We start from the raw sequence: 14,273 nt of genomic DNA, 5'->3' as shown, positions 1-14,273 counted from the left end.
AGCCCATGTGAGTGCCTCAGGAGTTTATTATTTAATTTAACCTTTAACTAGGCAAGTCAGTTAAGAACAAATTCTTATTTACAATGACGGCCTACACCGGCCAAACCCGGACGACGCTGGGCCATTTGTGCACCGCCCTATGGGACTCCCAATGACGTCCGGTTGTGATACAGCCTGAATTCGAACCAGGGTGTCTGTGGTGACGCCTCTAGCACCGAGAAGCAGTGCCTTAGACCACTGCGCCCCTCGGGAGCCCCACTCAACCAGCCATCCCATTACCCAAGCTGTCGAGTCAAGGGAAGATATCCCTAATCGGAAACAGACAAAACAAACTGCAAATGCATCCAACAAGTTCATGCTGCAAGAGCTCCGATAGGTTGTAGGGTGTCCTCTGGAAGTTGTCATAATTGAGCCTCCTAGGTTTTGTACTGAAGTCAATGTGACCAGAGGACGGAAACTAGCCGTCTTCCGTTTACACAATGGTGCTACCCTACAGAGTGCTGTTGAGGCTACTGTAGACCTTCATTGACAATTAGTGTTTTAAGCAGTTATTTGGTGACGTGAATATATTTTGTATAGTTTAATGTTTTATGTTAGTATACTTTAATGTTTCACTATTTGTATGAAATTCACTGAGGAGGATGGTCCTCCCCTTCCTCCTCCGAGGAGCCTTCACTGTGATTGACAAATGTCTTTCTGCATAAATCAACTGTTATGCTCCTGGTCTACATGGTCTGACTTTGACAATACAACCAATATGTGTGATCTCGCTGCTTTTGTTTGTGGAAAGAGTTGTATTAGCATGAAAACATGAATAATCCTTTGCTATGTGGGGGGGGGAGCACAAACCTTTCCCCTCCCTCTTGGTCAGAGAAACCCACAGTGCCATAATATGCTGGCTTTGAACCACTTACCAGCTTCAACACTAGAGGGCATAGATTGCACAGCGTATTTTAGTGGAAATAAAGGAACCTCAACTTTTCATTTATAACAATCTCAAATAATGAGGCATGGAGAGTTGGAGGCAGTCACCTTTAAAATAAAACATATTTACTCACAAATGTAAAACAAACAAAACAAATCTATACATTAAGAAGGCCAAAACAAGAAACAATTGAATAATCCAAAATAAATATTTCCTGAATAACTGTAGTAGATAAGCTTTACACAAGGGGATGCTACCGTTGGCACCGATGAAAAATACACATCCATCTTCCCATCTCTGCTCTAAAACACAAAAGCATGGGAGAAGAGATCGTTTTGGGTCTGACACGGAGTCTCTCGACATCAGAATTTTGCAGCATTTGTACAGACCAGACCAGTGAGGTCTAACTCCAGTCCCAGAGAAATTCTGGGTGTGCAGGCTTTCGTTCCAGCCCAGCACTCACACACCTATCTAAAAAAAATCCATTTATCCAGTCTTCCCCCTAGATGACTTTCCAGGTGGGGCGCAAAGGCCCCCAAAGCCACATCCAGGCCTTTTGGCACTAAAAGTGTTGAGACAGAGAGCAACTATACAGGGGGGAGAATAATGGGTAGGGGAAACACTGAACCAGTCATGGTCTTCCATCTGGCCACGGTTACCTGAACTAGGTGCTGGGAGTTGGAGAAACCTACTACAGTGCAGCCTATACTTCTAATCAGCCTCAGCTCATGTCTTATGAGATCAATGCTAAAAAATCCCATTTGGATGATGTGAATGTCGTTGGATCAGGGAAAACCCCATTGACATTTGAGTCATACAAACAGATCAGTGACAGTAGTCTCCCTCGCTCCTCTGTAAACTGTCTACGGTGTGTGACACACCTGCATCAGGGGTCCATAACTCCAGTCCTCTCAGGTCTGATCTGGCTCAGTCTCATTCACAAGCTGTATGATTTTATAGGAAGCCTGAGACAAGCTGGTTGTCATCTTTCTTATCTCAGTGCTTTAAACAAACAATTCAAGTCACGGAATGTTTCAGCCTATAATTTATTTAAGCAGTCTGCAGGGAGTACCACTTCCGCTTGAAAGCGTTAAGCTGCTAGTGCACACATTTCAGATATACCTAACTTGACCTTTGATTCCCAGGTGTAAATCAGTTACTGATTGATAGTTTAAGAGGGCAAGACTTGACACTCAAAGACTGGAGCTGTGTATCCCTGTACTGGTGTCAACAAGGCATTCAAATTGTGTGCATCAAGTAACTTCAAAGTACAGTAACGATTGGCCAGCTTCTCCAGTTTGTCTCCTCCACAAGATGTGTTAGCCCACTCTGCTAAAGCCTAGGTATTAGGTCGGGGAGCAATTGCAAGTCTTCAGCTCTCCGGCAAGTTTACGCATCATGCAAGTGTGGTTCACCAAACCAACTCCATTACATATGCACAGCACACCACGCAGGGGCAGTTAGTTGGGTGAGGTGTTGGAGGGCATATTACTGACACATTCTCTTTGCTTGAAAGGTTTTGGCAGTGGGTTTAGGTTAAGGGGCTTCGCCTAGAACAGGATGCCTCAAGAGAAAGTGGGCAACATGTTCTCAGGAGAGAGAAAGACACATTGGAAGTGGAGCACTGCCTCTTTAAATATAGCCTAAAATTCCAGCCTAAGTGAAGGAGGAGTGGGAGGGGAGGGAGAGGTGGCCCGAGTCTCAATACTATTAAATAGCTTCCTCTCCACCTCGCCTCCTTCCCTTATGATCACTGATCAGTGGAGAATTGGATAGATTTCCAATGGCTGTAGGGGATTTTACTGAGGTGGAGGTTTATGATGGTTGGGTTGAGGTTTGGAGTGGAGAAGTAAGACACAGATTGGGTGGAAATTGGCAGAAGGGGTGAAGGGCAGGGTGGTGTTTGAAGGCACGGGCAGGCCTGGGCAGATTGATTAAGTCTGGTTGGGGTGTAGAGGTAAGAGGGTGGAGGTTTGAAAGTAGGATGCATGTTTGGTGGCATGATTAAGGAGGATTTGGGATTAGGAAGATCGGGAGAGCTGGAGGTTAAAGGAGTTGAGGTTGGGAAAAACAGGGTTGGAGTTGGAGGTTAAATTAATAATGTAGGTAAGAGAGGTTGTGTCGAGATTTGAGGTTCGGTATGGGGGTCTACAAGAGGACACGGGCCACCTGGGCTCGGACCTCGCCATCGGGGTGAGAGAGCAGCTGGATCAGTTTGCTTTGGAGCTGAGAGGACTCATCCAGCAGGACCCGGTACAGGCCATCCTGTCTCCTCCTCAGGGCCTCCGCCACCTGGGCAGAAGGCCTCCAGGCCTTCAAGTTCCCTGCAAACATCAGCAGCCGCAGGAGAACCGCCGAGCTGGTCCGCACGTCAAACAGCAGCACCACAGAGGCTGGAGCCTGGGAAGGACGCAGAGAGCAACAACACAGCTCGTGTCAAGTTTAGAGCTCGAAACAATAATGACACAGCAGGACCATGGAGGCTGGGGCATAGGACACCCATTAGGGGAATACTAAAGGAAGACAGTCTGGCTCATGAGACTAGGTATGATATGTACACACCCAAAGACCCAGGTGCTGAACTGAACCAACAGTTCAAAGAAAACAGATTTGGATCGTGACTAGATAGCTCAAGCTTAAAGGTAGGCTAAATGAACAATTATCGTAATACGAGGCCCTATCAGAGTTGATGACCGTGTGTCTGTTTTGGCTGTAAATGTATTTGTATGTCGGTCTTACCTGAGCTTGCACTATGTCATCCATCATGTCAGGATTGGAGGATAAATTCACAAGCACTTTTAAAACTTGGATCTGTAAAGAAAAAGTAGGAATACATTACTCAATCATAACTGAGATATACACTGAATCACATTTGGGTTGAGTTCCAATATACACAAGCTATACAACAGTCCATAAATGGCTCCTACTGTACCTGTAACACTTGGTTGCTAACAACGAGCAGAGAAAGGAGGAGGGTGATGGACCCCCTGAGTAGCTGGTGGTGGTCATCTGTGACGGACAAGTTGGTCAGCAGCCGGAGGGCAGCCATCTGGAGGTCAGAGTTCACCGGAGACATCTCGATTAGTTCCAGCACCTGGGCCACGTACACCTGACAGACAGAGGACAGACACGTTGATTAAACTGAAGAAATTGATGTAGTTAAAACCCCTCTCCTCTTTGAAGAGAAGGTTAGGTATTGAATGGAGTATTGAGTATAGAAACACTTAAGGATGGAAGGTCTTAAAAAGGTCACGAACAGTCAAAATCATGTTTTTCATGAGAATGCTGACCAAAATATGAAAAATGACTGTTGCTTCTACATTGATAAAGTTTGATCATAAAGTTACTAGTCCCCTCCCCCATGTCAAACACTGATTCCGGAGGCGGGATTTTTAAGGGGATAGGGTGACATCACCTTAACTCTCTCATTTTAACACACCAATGGCAACATGATATTCTCTTACCTACTTTAAATAAGTACTGCATCGTAACCAACATCAGAGAATGCATGTTTGCTGTGGGGTGTGGTTTATGTAGCTACTCTACTGGTGCCAGATTTTGCCTACAGGGCACAGGTTTCAAAATCACTCCACGGAGGGCCCAGTGTCTGTGGGTTTTCGCTCCTCCCTTGTACTTGATTAATTAAGGTCACCAATTAGTAAGGAACTCCCCTCACCTGGTTGTCTAGGGCTTAATTGAAAGGAAAAACCAACAACCTGCAAACACTAGGCCTTCCATGGAATGAGTTTGACACCTCTGCTGTAGGGTATCAGCAAATATAACTGAAAGTTTACCACATTCATCGATGGCAAAGTTACTTATATGTTTCCCCTTTCACCTGTGTCTGATGTTAGCTAGTTACTGGCTAGCTAGGTCTTCAGCCAGCATGGAACAAGGGGGGGGGGGCTGTTCAAGTCAACACATCCATCAATGCAAATCAATTTCTAACATTTTTGACATGTGTTTTTCTGGATTTTTTTGTTGTTATTCTGTCTCTCACTGTTCAAATAAACCTACCATTAAAATGATAGACTGACCATTTCTTTGTCAGTTACCAAACGTACAAAATCAGCAGGGGATCAAATACTTTTTCCCCCTCACTGTATAGACCACCTTTACTCCACACAAAGAGACGCGTGCAAAGCTTCTTCTCACCCTCCATTTGGCAAATCTGACCATAATTATATCCTCCTAATTCCTGCTTTCAAGCGAAAACTAAAGCAGGAAATAGATTGTAAACTGTCATGGTCAAAACATATTGATGCAGTAGTAGCTAAGATGGGGAGATGTCTATAATAAAGCGATGCTCTGCCTTCTTACCACTATCAACAAGGCAGGTCCTACAGGCCCTAGTTTTGTCACACCTTGACTACTGTTCAGTCGTGTGGTCAGGTGCCACAAAAAAGGACTTAGAAAAATTGCAATTGGCTCAGAACAGGGCAGCACGGCTGGCCCTTGGATGTACACAGATAGGTAATATTAATAGCATGTCAATCTCCCCTGGCTGAAAGTGGAGGAGAGATTGACTTCATCACTGCTTTTATTTATGAGAGGTATTGACATGTTGAATGCACCGAGCTGTCTGTCTAAACTACTGGCACACAGCTCGGACACCCATGCATACCCCACAAGACATGCCACAAGAGGTCTCTTCACAGTCCCCAAGTCCAGAACAGACTATGGGAGGCACACAGTACTACATAGAGCCATGACTACATGGAACTCTATTCCACATCAAGTAACTGATGCAAGCAGTAACATTTGATTTTTAAAAGCAGTTAAAAGACCTTATGGAACAGAGCGGGGACTGTGAAGCAACACAAACATTGGCACAGACACATGCATACACACGATAACATACGCACTATACATACACATGGATTTAGTAATGTAGATATGTGGTAGTGGTGGAGTTGGGGCCTGCGGGCACACAGTGGGTTGTGAAATCTGTGAATTATTGTAACGTTTTAAAATTGTATAAACTGCCTTAATTTTGCTGGACGCCAGGAAGGGGATCCATAATAAATACAAATACCTCCAAGCCATCAGACTCCTGAACTGCTAATCAAATGACCCCGCCCCCTTTACACTACTGCTACTCTGTTTTTTTATTTTTATCTATGAACAGTCACCTTAATAACTCTACCTACATGTACATATTACCTCAAACTAACCGGTGCCTCCGCACATTGACTCTGTACCGGGACCCTCTGCATATTGCCTTGCTATTGTTTTTTTACTGCTGCTGTTTATTATTATTATTATTATTATTGGGGTGGCAGGTAGCCTAGTGGTTAGAGCGTTGGATTAGTAACTGAAAGGTTGCAAGTTCAAATCCCCGAGCTGACAAGGTACAAATCTGTCGTAAGCAAACTTATTGAAATCAAAATACTACTCATATTCCATAGCAAGCGGTAAATCTTTATATGACACCAATTTTTCCTTTGAAGTGCCTACAGATGAAACATTATAGAGCCTTAAAGGAGGCCTGGGTAAGGCCAAAATGTCAGAAATGTTCCATCTTCAATGAATTATTTCTCAATTATGCGTTAAAGATACAAATGTAAAATATATGTAAACAATCCTTCCTTCAAAGGACCCTTCCATGGATTAGGCCTAGATTTTGTGAAAATCCCCAAAATTCCTGGTCTTATTTTGTTCTCGTTTCATAAGGAATCACCCATATTGCTGATATGCATCCATCCTTTCAGATGTACTATAAGTGCCTAGAGGGGTGATGTTTTACTTTGGAATCAAGGAAAAGACTAAAAGAAATCTAGTGGGTTTTACCTTCAGTTGCTCTTGGTTCCTAAGGTTCATGCTCAGGTTATTCAAGGCATTCAGAGTCTGCACTCTGACCTCTGGCACAGGATCTGACAGGAAGCCAGCTATGACGTGAAGGCCCCCTAACTCACGGATGAGATCCTGGGAGGGAGAGGGGGTAGAAAATTAAGTTGGCTTGTATGTGCAATACTCAGACAGGGCACAATGATTATACACAGGTATTTGAACCCCTTAACATATGGTACATTTCAGAAATATTACACCAATTGAATATAACAAGAAAATACAGATCTGCCCCTAAAGAGTAATGACACCACTAGAAAGCCAAACATGTGAATTGGAAAATTATAATTTGAAACCTTTTCACAGTAGTTTGAATTGAGGCAACAGACAAGCTTTAGATAAGCCTGTCTCACCTGGTTTACAGTGAAGGCAGCAGTATTTCCTAAAGTGATGAGGATCTGGGCTCTGTCAGAGGGGTTGGGGCTGCCCTGAAGAAGTGACAGAAGCATCTTCAGGTGTTGTGGCTCCAGGCTTCCAGGTGATCTAGAGATGATGTCACCTGAGGAAGAGAAGCAATGTCTTAAACTGGCCAAGTGCATGTAGACAACAGGACATACAGTACTCTTCCCATGAATCACTAGTTACTCAAGCAAGCTGGCAAGTTCGCTGGCATGTTTGTCAACAGCAAAACAAGATCATGCGGTCAACAATGCTAGCTAGTCACCTAGCTGACTAGTCACCTAGTCACCTAGCTGACTAGCAGCAACCTTTTCAACACACATATAAGCTGCAAGTTAGCTAGCGGACTAAACATGCTAATTCGCTAATTAAGCTTAGGAATACTGATTTATGCTCAACCACGGCACCGCACGAATTTACTACTTTACTAGTTACCTAGCTAAGTATTATATATATAGACGCTCGATTATCTACACGATCATTAATGATTTAAACAAACCGGCTAGCTAGCTTAGCTAACTAAAGACTTGGTAACTTAAGCTTGACAAAATGACAGGCTCAGTTGGCTCGCTAGTTTATTAGCTAGCTAGCCAACGTTACCTTGCTAGCTAATGTTCTTACTTGATGCAACATCCACGGCCTGACTTTCGCCTCCACGAACCACATCCAACCCGGACACCTTAGCTAACAAGCTCCCTGGCTGCAGAACTATACCACCGGGTGAGTTATTCTTGGGGCCACGACTTTCGCTGTAGGCACTTTTTTTATTTTCCTTGAAGCTAGTTACACTGAGAAGTTTATAAATCCCGTAGGAGGCTCCAGCCCCAGCTACTATCCCAAGCAAAGCCTTCATACTACCGAACTTGGGTATGACACTGCCATCGCCCATGCTGGAAATTCAGTGAAACGCATGAACAGATCTTCAAATACTAAATACAGATCTTTAAAGTGAATCATCTAGCCAAACTAAAGATTAATATGACGAATTTAACGCATTTTGCACACACGCTACGAGCTAGGTTGAAGATGACAATTTAGCTCGTCCGTACACTTTTTCCCAATGGCCGCCCAACTGCTTTCACGGGAGTTCCTTGATCATGAGTTTCAAGTATGGGCTGTTGGCGACCGGAGTATGAGAGAGTGGGTGGGTGTGTGGAAAGCGAATCAGCTAATTGGGCAGATCAAGACTGTTTTTGCGTGGCTGAATGCAGGCACGTCGGAGAAGGAAGGCGGAGAGTGATCTTGTTTCAAATTGAAGTGTCGCGGTAGCTTTTGATATAGAATAACATCAACACGAAGCAGCTGCGTTATATGTGGGATGCAGCGTTTAGCGCTACGTGCTGATTGTACGGATATTGTGACATGGCGTCCCTTGAGAAAGCAAGAACAAGATATGTCACGAGAAGTGAAGTATTATGAGAGAGAGGGAGAGAGAGCTGGTGAGCTTGAGTCGGTTAAAAATGGTGGGGAAAAGGGAGATGGATTGTTAAAGAAGAATGGTAGAAAGTGAGCTGAAGGCAGGAGGAGAAATAAAAGTGAATGAGGGTGAAGTATCAGAGGTGGTGAAGTTCTCGGAGCCCGAGGCTTGCACCGAGGGTCAGGATAAAGATGAGTTTTTGGAAAAAGTGGACCCTTGCCTTTTGGCTGATCCATTTGTGGTTCAGGGTGGGTGAAAACAGAGTTGGGTACTTTGAAATCGGTGAGGGTAACCAAAGTGGTCTTGTGATAGTTTGTGTTGGCATGTGGACTAATATGTTGTTGAGTTGTGTTCTTACACTGGTACAGTCATGCCCTATGAGAGATGTATGACTGCGCATGTGCGAAAATAAATAAAGTGCATTTTCCCCGTTCTGGTTAAAACACCAATGATGAACATGTGTGTTTATTCCTCCGTTAAGTAAACCGGTATTCCTGTCCTGAAGATGTCAGCACCAACAGTTTGTGTTTCTGCAGGTCAGAGGGAGAAGGTGTTCGGCGTTCTCTCTCAAGAAAAGGGCGCCATTGAAAGGAGTTATTACTGGGGTTGCAGTAAATGTAAAGTTGACCAACTGAAGTGGAAGATTCCCGGTGTTTGTGACGCTCGTCGTTTGGTGCAACGTAGACACGGTTGCTAGAGTGGTGAAACAGAAGAGTCATTGTCTGTTCATTTGAGTTTTGATGTTGAGTCTTTGCTCGACAAAGTGATGTTAGGATATATAATGTATCCTGTATGGTCTTTTGTACCAAATACATTACGTTGTTACAGGTGTCAAGCTTATGGGGAGCAGTGTAGATCATACAATTTTGTTGTTTTTCTGTAAAAAAGAAAAAAATGACAGAACGAAAACCTGGAAACATTGGGGAAAATCTGAAACCTGGGAATTTCTGAACCAGTTTCTGTTTCAATAGTAGGCCTACTATTAGCCTACTGCACAGTAAAGCTGGGGTTGGCCTGACTGTGAAAGACCAATATGATGGGTTTTATAATTCAGAATGTAGGTCACTGTTAGAATTTTTTACACAGGGCGCCTTTTCTTTGCCGGGCGGGCCGCTTTGAAAGATTTGTCCAAGGTTAGAGTATACCCACTTCTCCAAGCACCACTACACCACTGCTGGGTTGGCAATAGTCAGTATAGAAAACAGTCGTGCCCACAACCTGGAACTACAGGCATAGCCGCGGGAAGTAAGGTTTCTGAGGGTGTTGCGGCAACCCCTGAAAAATCGTAATAAAAATAAACATATTTTTATTCACAAAAGTAATGCACTGGGCCTTTACTAGTCCTGTATTAGCGGACCGATATAGCCTTATGTCGCAGGCAAAAATATATACACTGCTCAAAAAAATAAAGGGAACACAAACAACACAATGTAACTCCAAATCAATCACACTTCTGTGAAATCAAACTGTCCACTTAGGAAGCAACACTGATTGACAATAAATTTCACATGCTGTTGTGCAAATGGAATAGACAACAGGTGGAAATTATAGGCAATTAGCAAGACACCCCCAATAAAGGAGTGGTTCTGCAGGTGGGGACCACAGACCACTTCTCAGTTCCTATGCTTCCTGGCTGATGTTTTGGTCACTTTTGAATGCTGGCGGTGCTTTCACTCTAGTGGTAGCATGAGACGGAGTCTACAACCCACACAAGTGGCTCAGGTAGTGCAGCTCATCCAGGATGGCACATCAATGCAAGCTGTGGCAAGAAGGTTTGCTGTGTCTGTCAGCGTAGTGTCCAGAGCATGGAGGCGCTATCAGGAGACAGGTCAGTACATCAGGAGATGTGGAGGAGGGCAACAACCCAGCAGCAGAACCGCTACCTCCGCCTTTGTACAAGGAGGAGCAGGAGAAGCAGAGCCCTGCAAAATGACCTCCAGCAGGCCACAAATGTGCATGTGTCTGCTCAAACGGTCAGAAACAGACTCCATGAGGGTTTTATGAGGGCCCGACGTCCACGGGGGGGGTTGTGCTTACAGCCCAACACCGTGCAGGAAGTTTGGCATTTGCCAGAGAACACCAAGATTGGCAAATTCGCCACTGGCGCCCTGTGCTCTTCACAGATGAAAGCAGGTTCACACTGAGCACGTGACAGACGTGACAGAGTCTGGAGACGCCTTGGAGAACGTTCTGCTGCCTGCAACATCCTCCAGCATGACCGGTTTGGCGGTGGGTCAGTCATGGTGTGGGGTGGCATTTCTTTGGGGGGCCGCACAGCCCTCCATGTGCTCGCCAGGAAAATTCTTGAGGGAAACCGGTTTCATTCTTCCAGAGATTTGAGACTGGGACGGAGGTTCACCTTCCAGCAGGACAATGACCCTAAGCATACTGCTAAAGCAACACTTGAGTGGTTTAAGGGGAACCTCCGTCCCAGTATCAAATCTCTGGAAGAACGAAACCGGTTTCCCTCAAGAATTTCCCTGTATTTAGACCCGGAAAGGGATATCTTCCCTTGACCAGAACACTTGGGTAATGGGATGGCTGGTTGAGTGGGGCCAACTCCTGAGGCACTCATATGGCCTTTACCAATATAAGGACGAAGAGGGATATGGCCAATTTGTGATACTTTGCTGGGCTGATGGATTTGGCCCGCTTGTTCATTATGTACATCAAAACTGCTGGAGTCAACTTTATTAGCTCCAAAAGAGGAGTCAACATAATTAATGTAATTTCCAAAGCCACAGGGTTTGTAAGCCACTTCTTTTTCCCCTTGTTTAACAGGGACTTTGACATGTTGCTCTGAGACAATGTTAGGGACTGTTTTCCCTTTAGATGGGATGGTGGGTGGGCTGATTCTCTGAGTGCTCATACAGCTTCCACTGCTCTGAGGAAAACCTCCAGTCTTGGTAGAGTCATAGCCACTGGATACAGGGTGCTGGACACTGGTTCCGCAGGTCACATGTTCGTGCTTCTTGCTGATGGGGACTTTCACCTGTTGCTCAGAGACGGGAAATGTCTTCTCATGACCCAAGGGCTGGTTGCTAGTGGGCTTGGGAAATAAGATGGATTGACTAGAGAAGCCTTGTCTATCTAGGCCAGAAGAGCTGAAGGGTGCAGGTCTTGGTACACTGGAGACATAGCTAGTTTGTGACACTTTGTTTGGCTGCTGGGCATTGGGGACTTTGTCATTAGGGGCATCCAAACTGCTAGAGTCACCTACATAGTTTCCAAAGCCACTGGATGCAGGAAGCTGGACCTCGGGTCTGGAGGTCATGTCTTTGGGCTTCTGAGTCTGATTAATTGGGACTTTGTTCTGCTGCTCAGAAACTGAATGACCAGAGGACTGGTAGATTGTTGCCTTGGGAAATAAGATTGATTGGCTAGGGGGACTGATCTTTGGGTCGCTCACATAGCTACCAGTTTTGTAAGGACCACCTTGTCCAGTGGAAGAGTGGGAAGGTTTTTGTACATTAGGGGCATAGCCAGTATGGGATGCTTTGCTTGACCACTGGACATTGGGGACTTGTTCACCCTGAGCATTATAACTGATAGAGACAGCTGCATAGCTTCCAAAGCTAGAGTCGGCATTATGAAAGCTACTTGGTTTGTAGGCTACATTTTTGGTTCCTTGTTCAATGGGGATTTGTTGGCGCTGCTCAGAGACGGATGGAGACATCTTCCTGGGACCTGGCTGGTAGCTTGTGGGCTTGGGAAATTGGATAGCTGGATTAACTTTTGAGGTACTCACATAGTCACTACTGTTAGGAGAGCCTTGAACAGAGAAAGGTCTAGACAGGGAAGGTTTCTGCACAATAGGGACATGACCAGTTTGTGCAGATTTGGAGAATTCAGATGGAGAAGTCTTCCCATGACCCAGGGGATAAGGGAATGGGATGAATGGGCGAGGGGGGCTGAGTCTTGGGGCACTCAGGTAGCCATCACTGTTGGAAGACAACGCTTGTCCATCCTGGCCAGAGGAAGTACGGGAAAGGGAAGGCCTTTGTACAGTAGGGGCATAGCCAGTTTTTGACACTTTGAACGGCTGCTTGACATTAGGGACTTGTTCAGTCTGGGCCGCAAAACTGTTATTAGCACCACTATCATTTCCGAAGATTGAGCCAGCATTAGCAAGGCTTCCATAGGTTTTTGAAACAGATTCCCCTGCAGGGACTTTGTTAGAATGATACAAGGGTACAGGATCAGGGCATTTATGGCCATAATAACCACTGTGAGAATCTGGATCTTGGGTATAGATGAGAGGATCAGGGACAGATGTCCTTGCACTGGGGCTTTGGAGAGGCTCATGGGGCTGTAGGATGATGGTTGTGACCCATTCATTCTGGTTGGATCCAGTACGAACTGGCTCTCTCAAACCCCAGGTTGAAATGTAGCCATTTTGGGCAAGCCTTTGATCAATAGAGACATAGTTGGTTTTGGATATTTGGCTTGGCAGCTGAATGCTGGGGACTTGTTCATTGTTGTCAAAGATTGTTTGGAAAGGTCTATCTGGCTTAAGGAAGCTGTTCCTCATAGACATCACAAATTGTTTTAAATCATGAATGGTTGCAAAACTGACATCCTTGACAATGCTGCTCAGTGCTGGCCTCTCATGCAAAGGGTTGTAGGGAGTTTGGACATCCTTACCAGTGCTAGCATTTTCAGGCTCTTGAACAAAGGTGTCGGACGGAGCTGAGATAAACTCATTGGGCTTATGCCCTGTGGAGGTTCCGGTCTGGGCAGAGCCAGAATGGCTAGAAACATGATTGTGATAAACGCTGGAATGGCTGGGGTAGTTTACCTGCTCCACGGTTTCTCTTGGCTCATATTCGTTTGGGACAGTTCCACCCTTGGTCAGGCTTAATCTGCTTGGCGTAGGCTTTGGTTTAGTTGGAGTGGAGACAAGTTGTGTGTACTGCCCAGGCTCCTGGGATTGGGGGACTGGTTATCTCTGCACAGAGACAAAGCTGGGGGCTGGTTTCCCTCCACTGAACTGGTAGCTCGTGGATGCAGAGCCAGAGTCTGAACCAGACCTTGGGAAACCTCCAGAGTTCAGGAGGCCTGAGGCATCTCCATACGAGGCAGGCACACCTCCATAACTGTTGGACTCAATGTTACTGAAAGGATATTCACGCAGAACAGGGTTTCCTGAGGACAAACAAGGTGTAAAGTTTAGCCCAGTGGTGTCAAACTCATTCCATGGACGGCTGAGTGTCTGCAGGTTTTTCCCTTTCAATTAAGACCTAGACAACCAAGTGAGGGGAGTGCCTTACTGGTTAGTGACCTTAATTTATCCATCAAGTACAAGGGGGAGAGAACCCACAGACAATTGTCACTCCGTGGAATGAGTTTCACACGTGGTTTAATATTATTAAGGTTGCTGTACTATTCTGGTCAATATGCAAATGTTCAGTTTTATTCTGTTCGGTTCCATTTGTTATATACCTCTGGGGTGCATTCAGTTCAAGTCAATGGTTACTACGTTGTGTGACGGTTTGTACTAAATGACACATTTCCCCAAAACGGTGCACACCATTCTTCAGCAACCTTTGAGGTACATTTTCTATCGTTTTTTCTGTGTGCTCTGATCAATAACTGTGACCATTTGAAATCACAAAACTCGTGCAGCACACACCATACAATCTCCGTCTGGGCCACCATGATCACACCGTTTTTCATCTGGTCATT

The 14,273-nt window shown here is 45.2% G+C and overlaps 1 protein-coding gene across 2 annotated transcripts; it reads right to left on the bottom strand.

The window, feature by feature from the left end:
- Positions 1-1,028: 1,028 nt before the first annotated feature.
- On the bottom strand, positions 1,029-8,500 carry armc10 (armadillo repeat containing 10). 2 transcript variants are annotated; one of them, XM_014148381.2, is made up of 6 exons: positions 8,221-8,500; positions 7,126-7,271; positions 6,716-6,850; positions 3,858-4,034; positions 3,665-3,736; positions 1,029-3,325 (listed from the first exon to the last, which is right to left on the bottom strand). In XM_014148381.2, the coding sequence occupies exons 2-6, from the start codon at positions 7,219-7,221 to the stop codon at positions 3,074-3,076; spliced, it is 732 nt and encodes a 243-aa protein (XP_014003856.1). In that variant the 5' UTR covers positions 7,222-7,271; positions 8,221-8,500; the 3' UTR covers positions 1,029-3,073. The 2 variants fall into 2 exon arrangements, with proteins under 2 accessions (XP_014003856.1, XP_014003855.1); XM_014148380.2 differs by having other exon boundaries at positions 7,793-8,498.
- Between the last annotated feature and the right edge of the window lie 5,773 nt (positions 8,501-14,273).

This window comes from Salmo salar, chromosome ssa16 (assembly GCF_905237065.1).
Source record: "Salmo salar chromosome ssa16, Ssal_v3.1, whole genome shotgun sequence".
Classification (NCBI taxonomy): Eukaryota; Metazoa; Chordata; class Actinopteri; order Salmoniformes; family Salmonidae; genus Salmo; species Salmo salar.
Note: the sequence above shows the minus strand (reverse complement) of the source record. Positions and strands in the feature narration are given on the sequence as shown.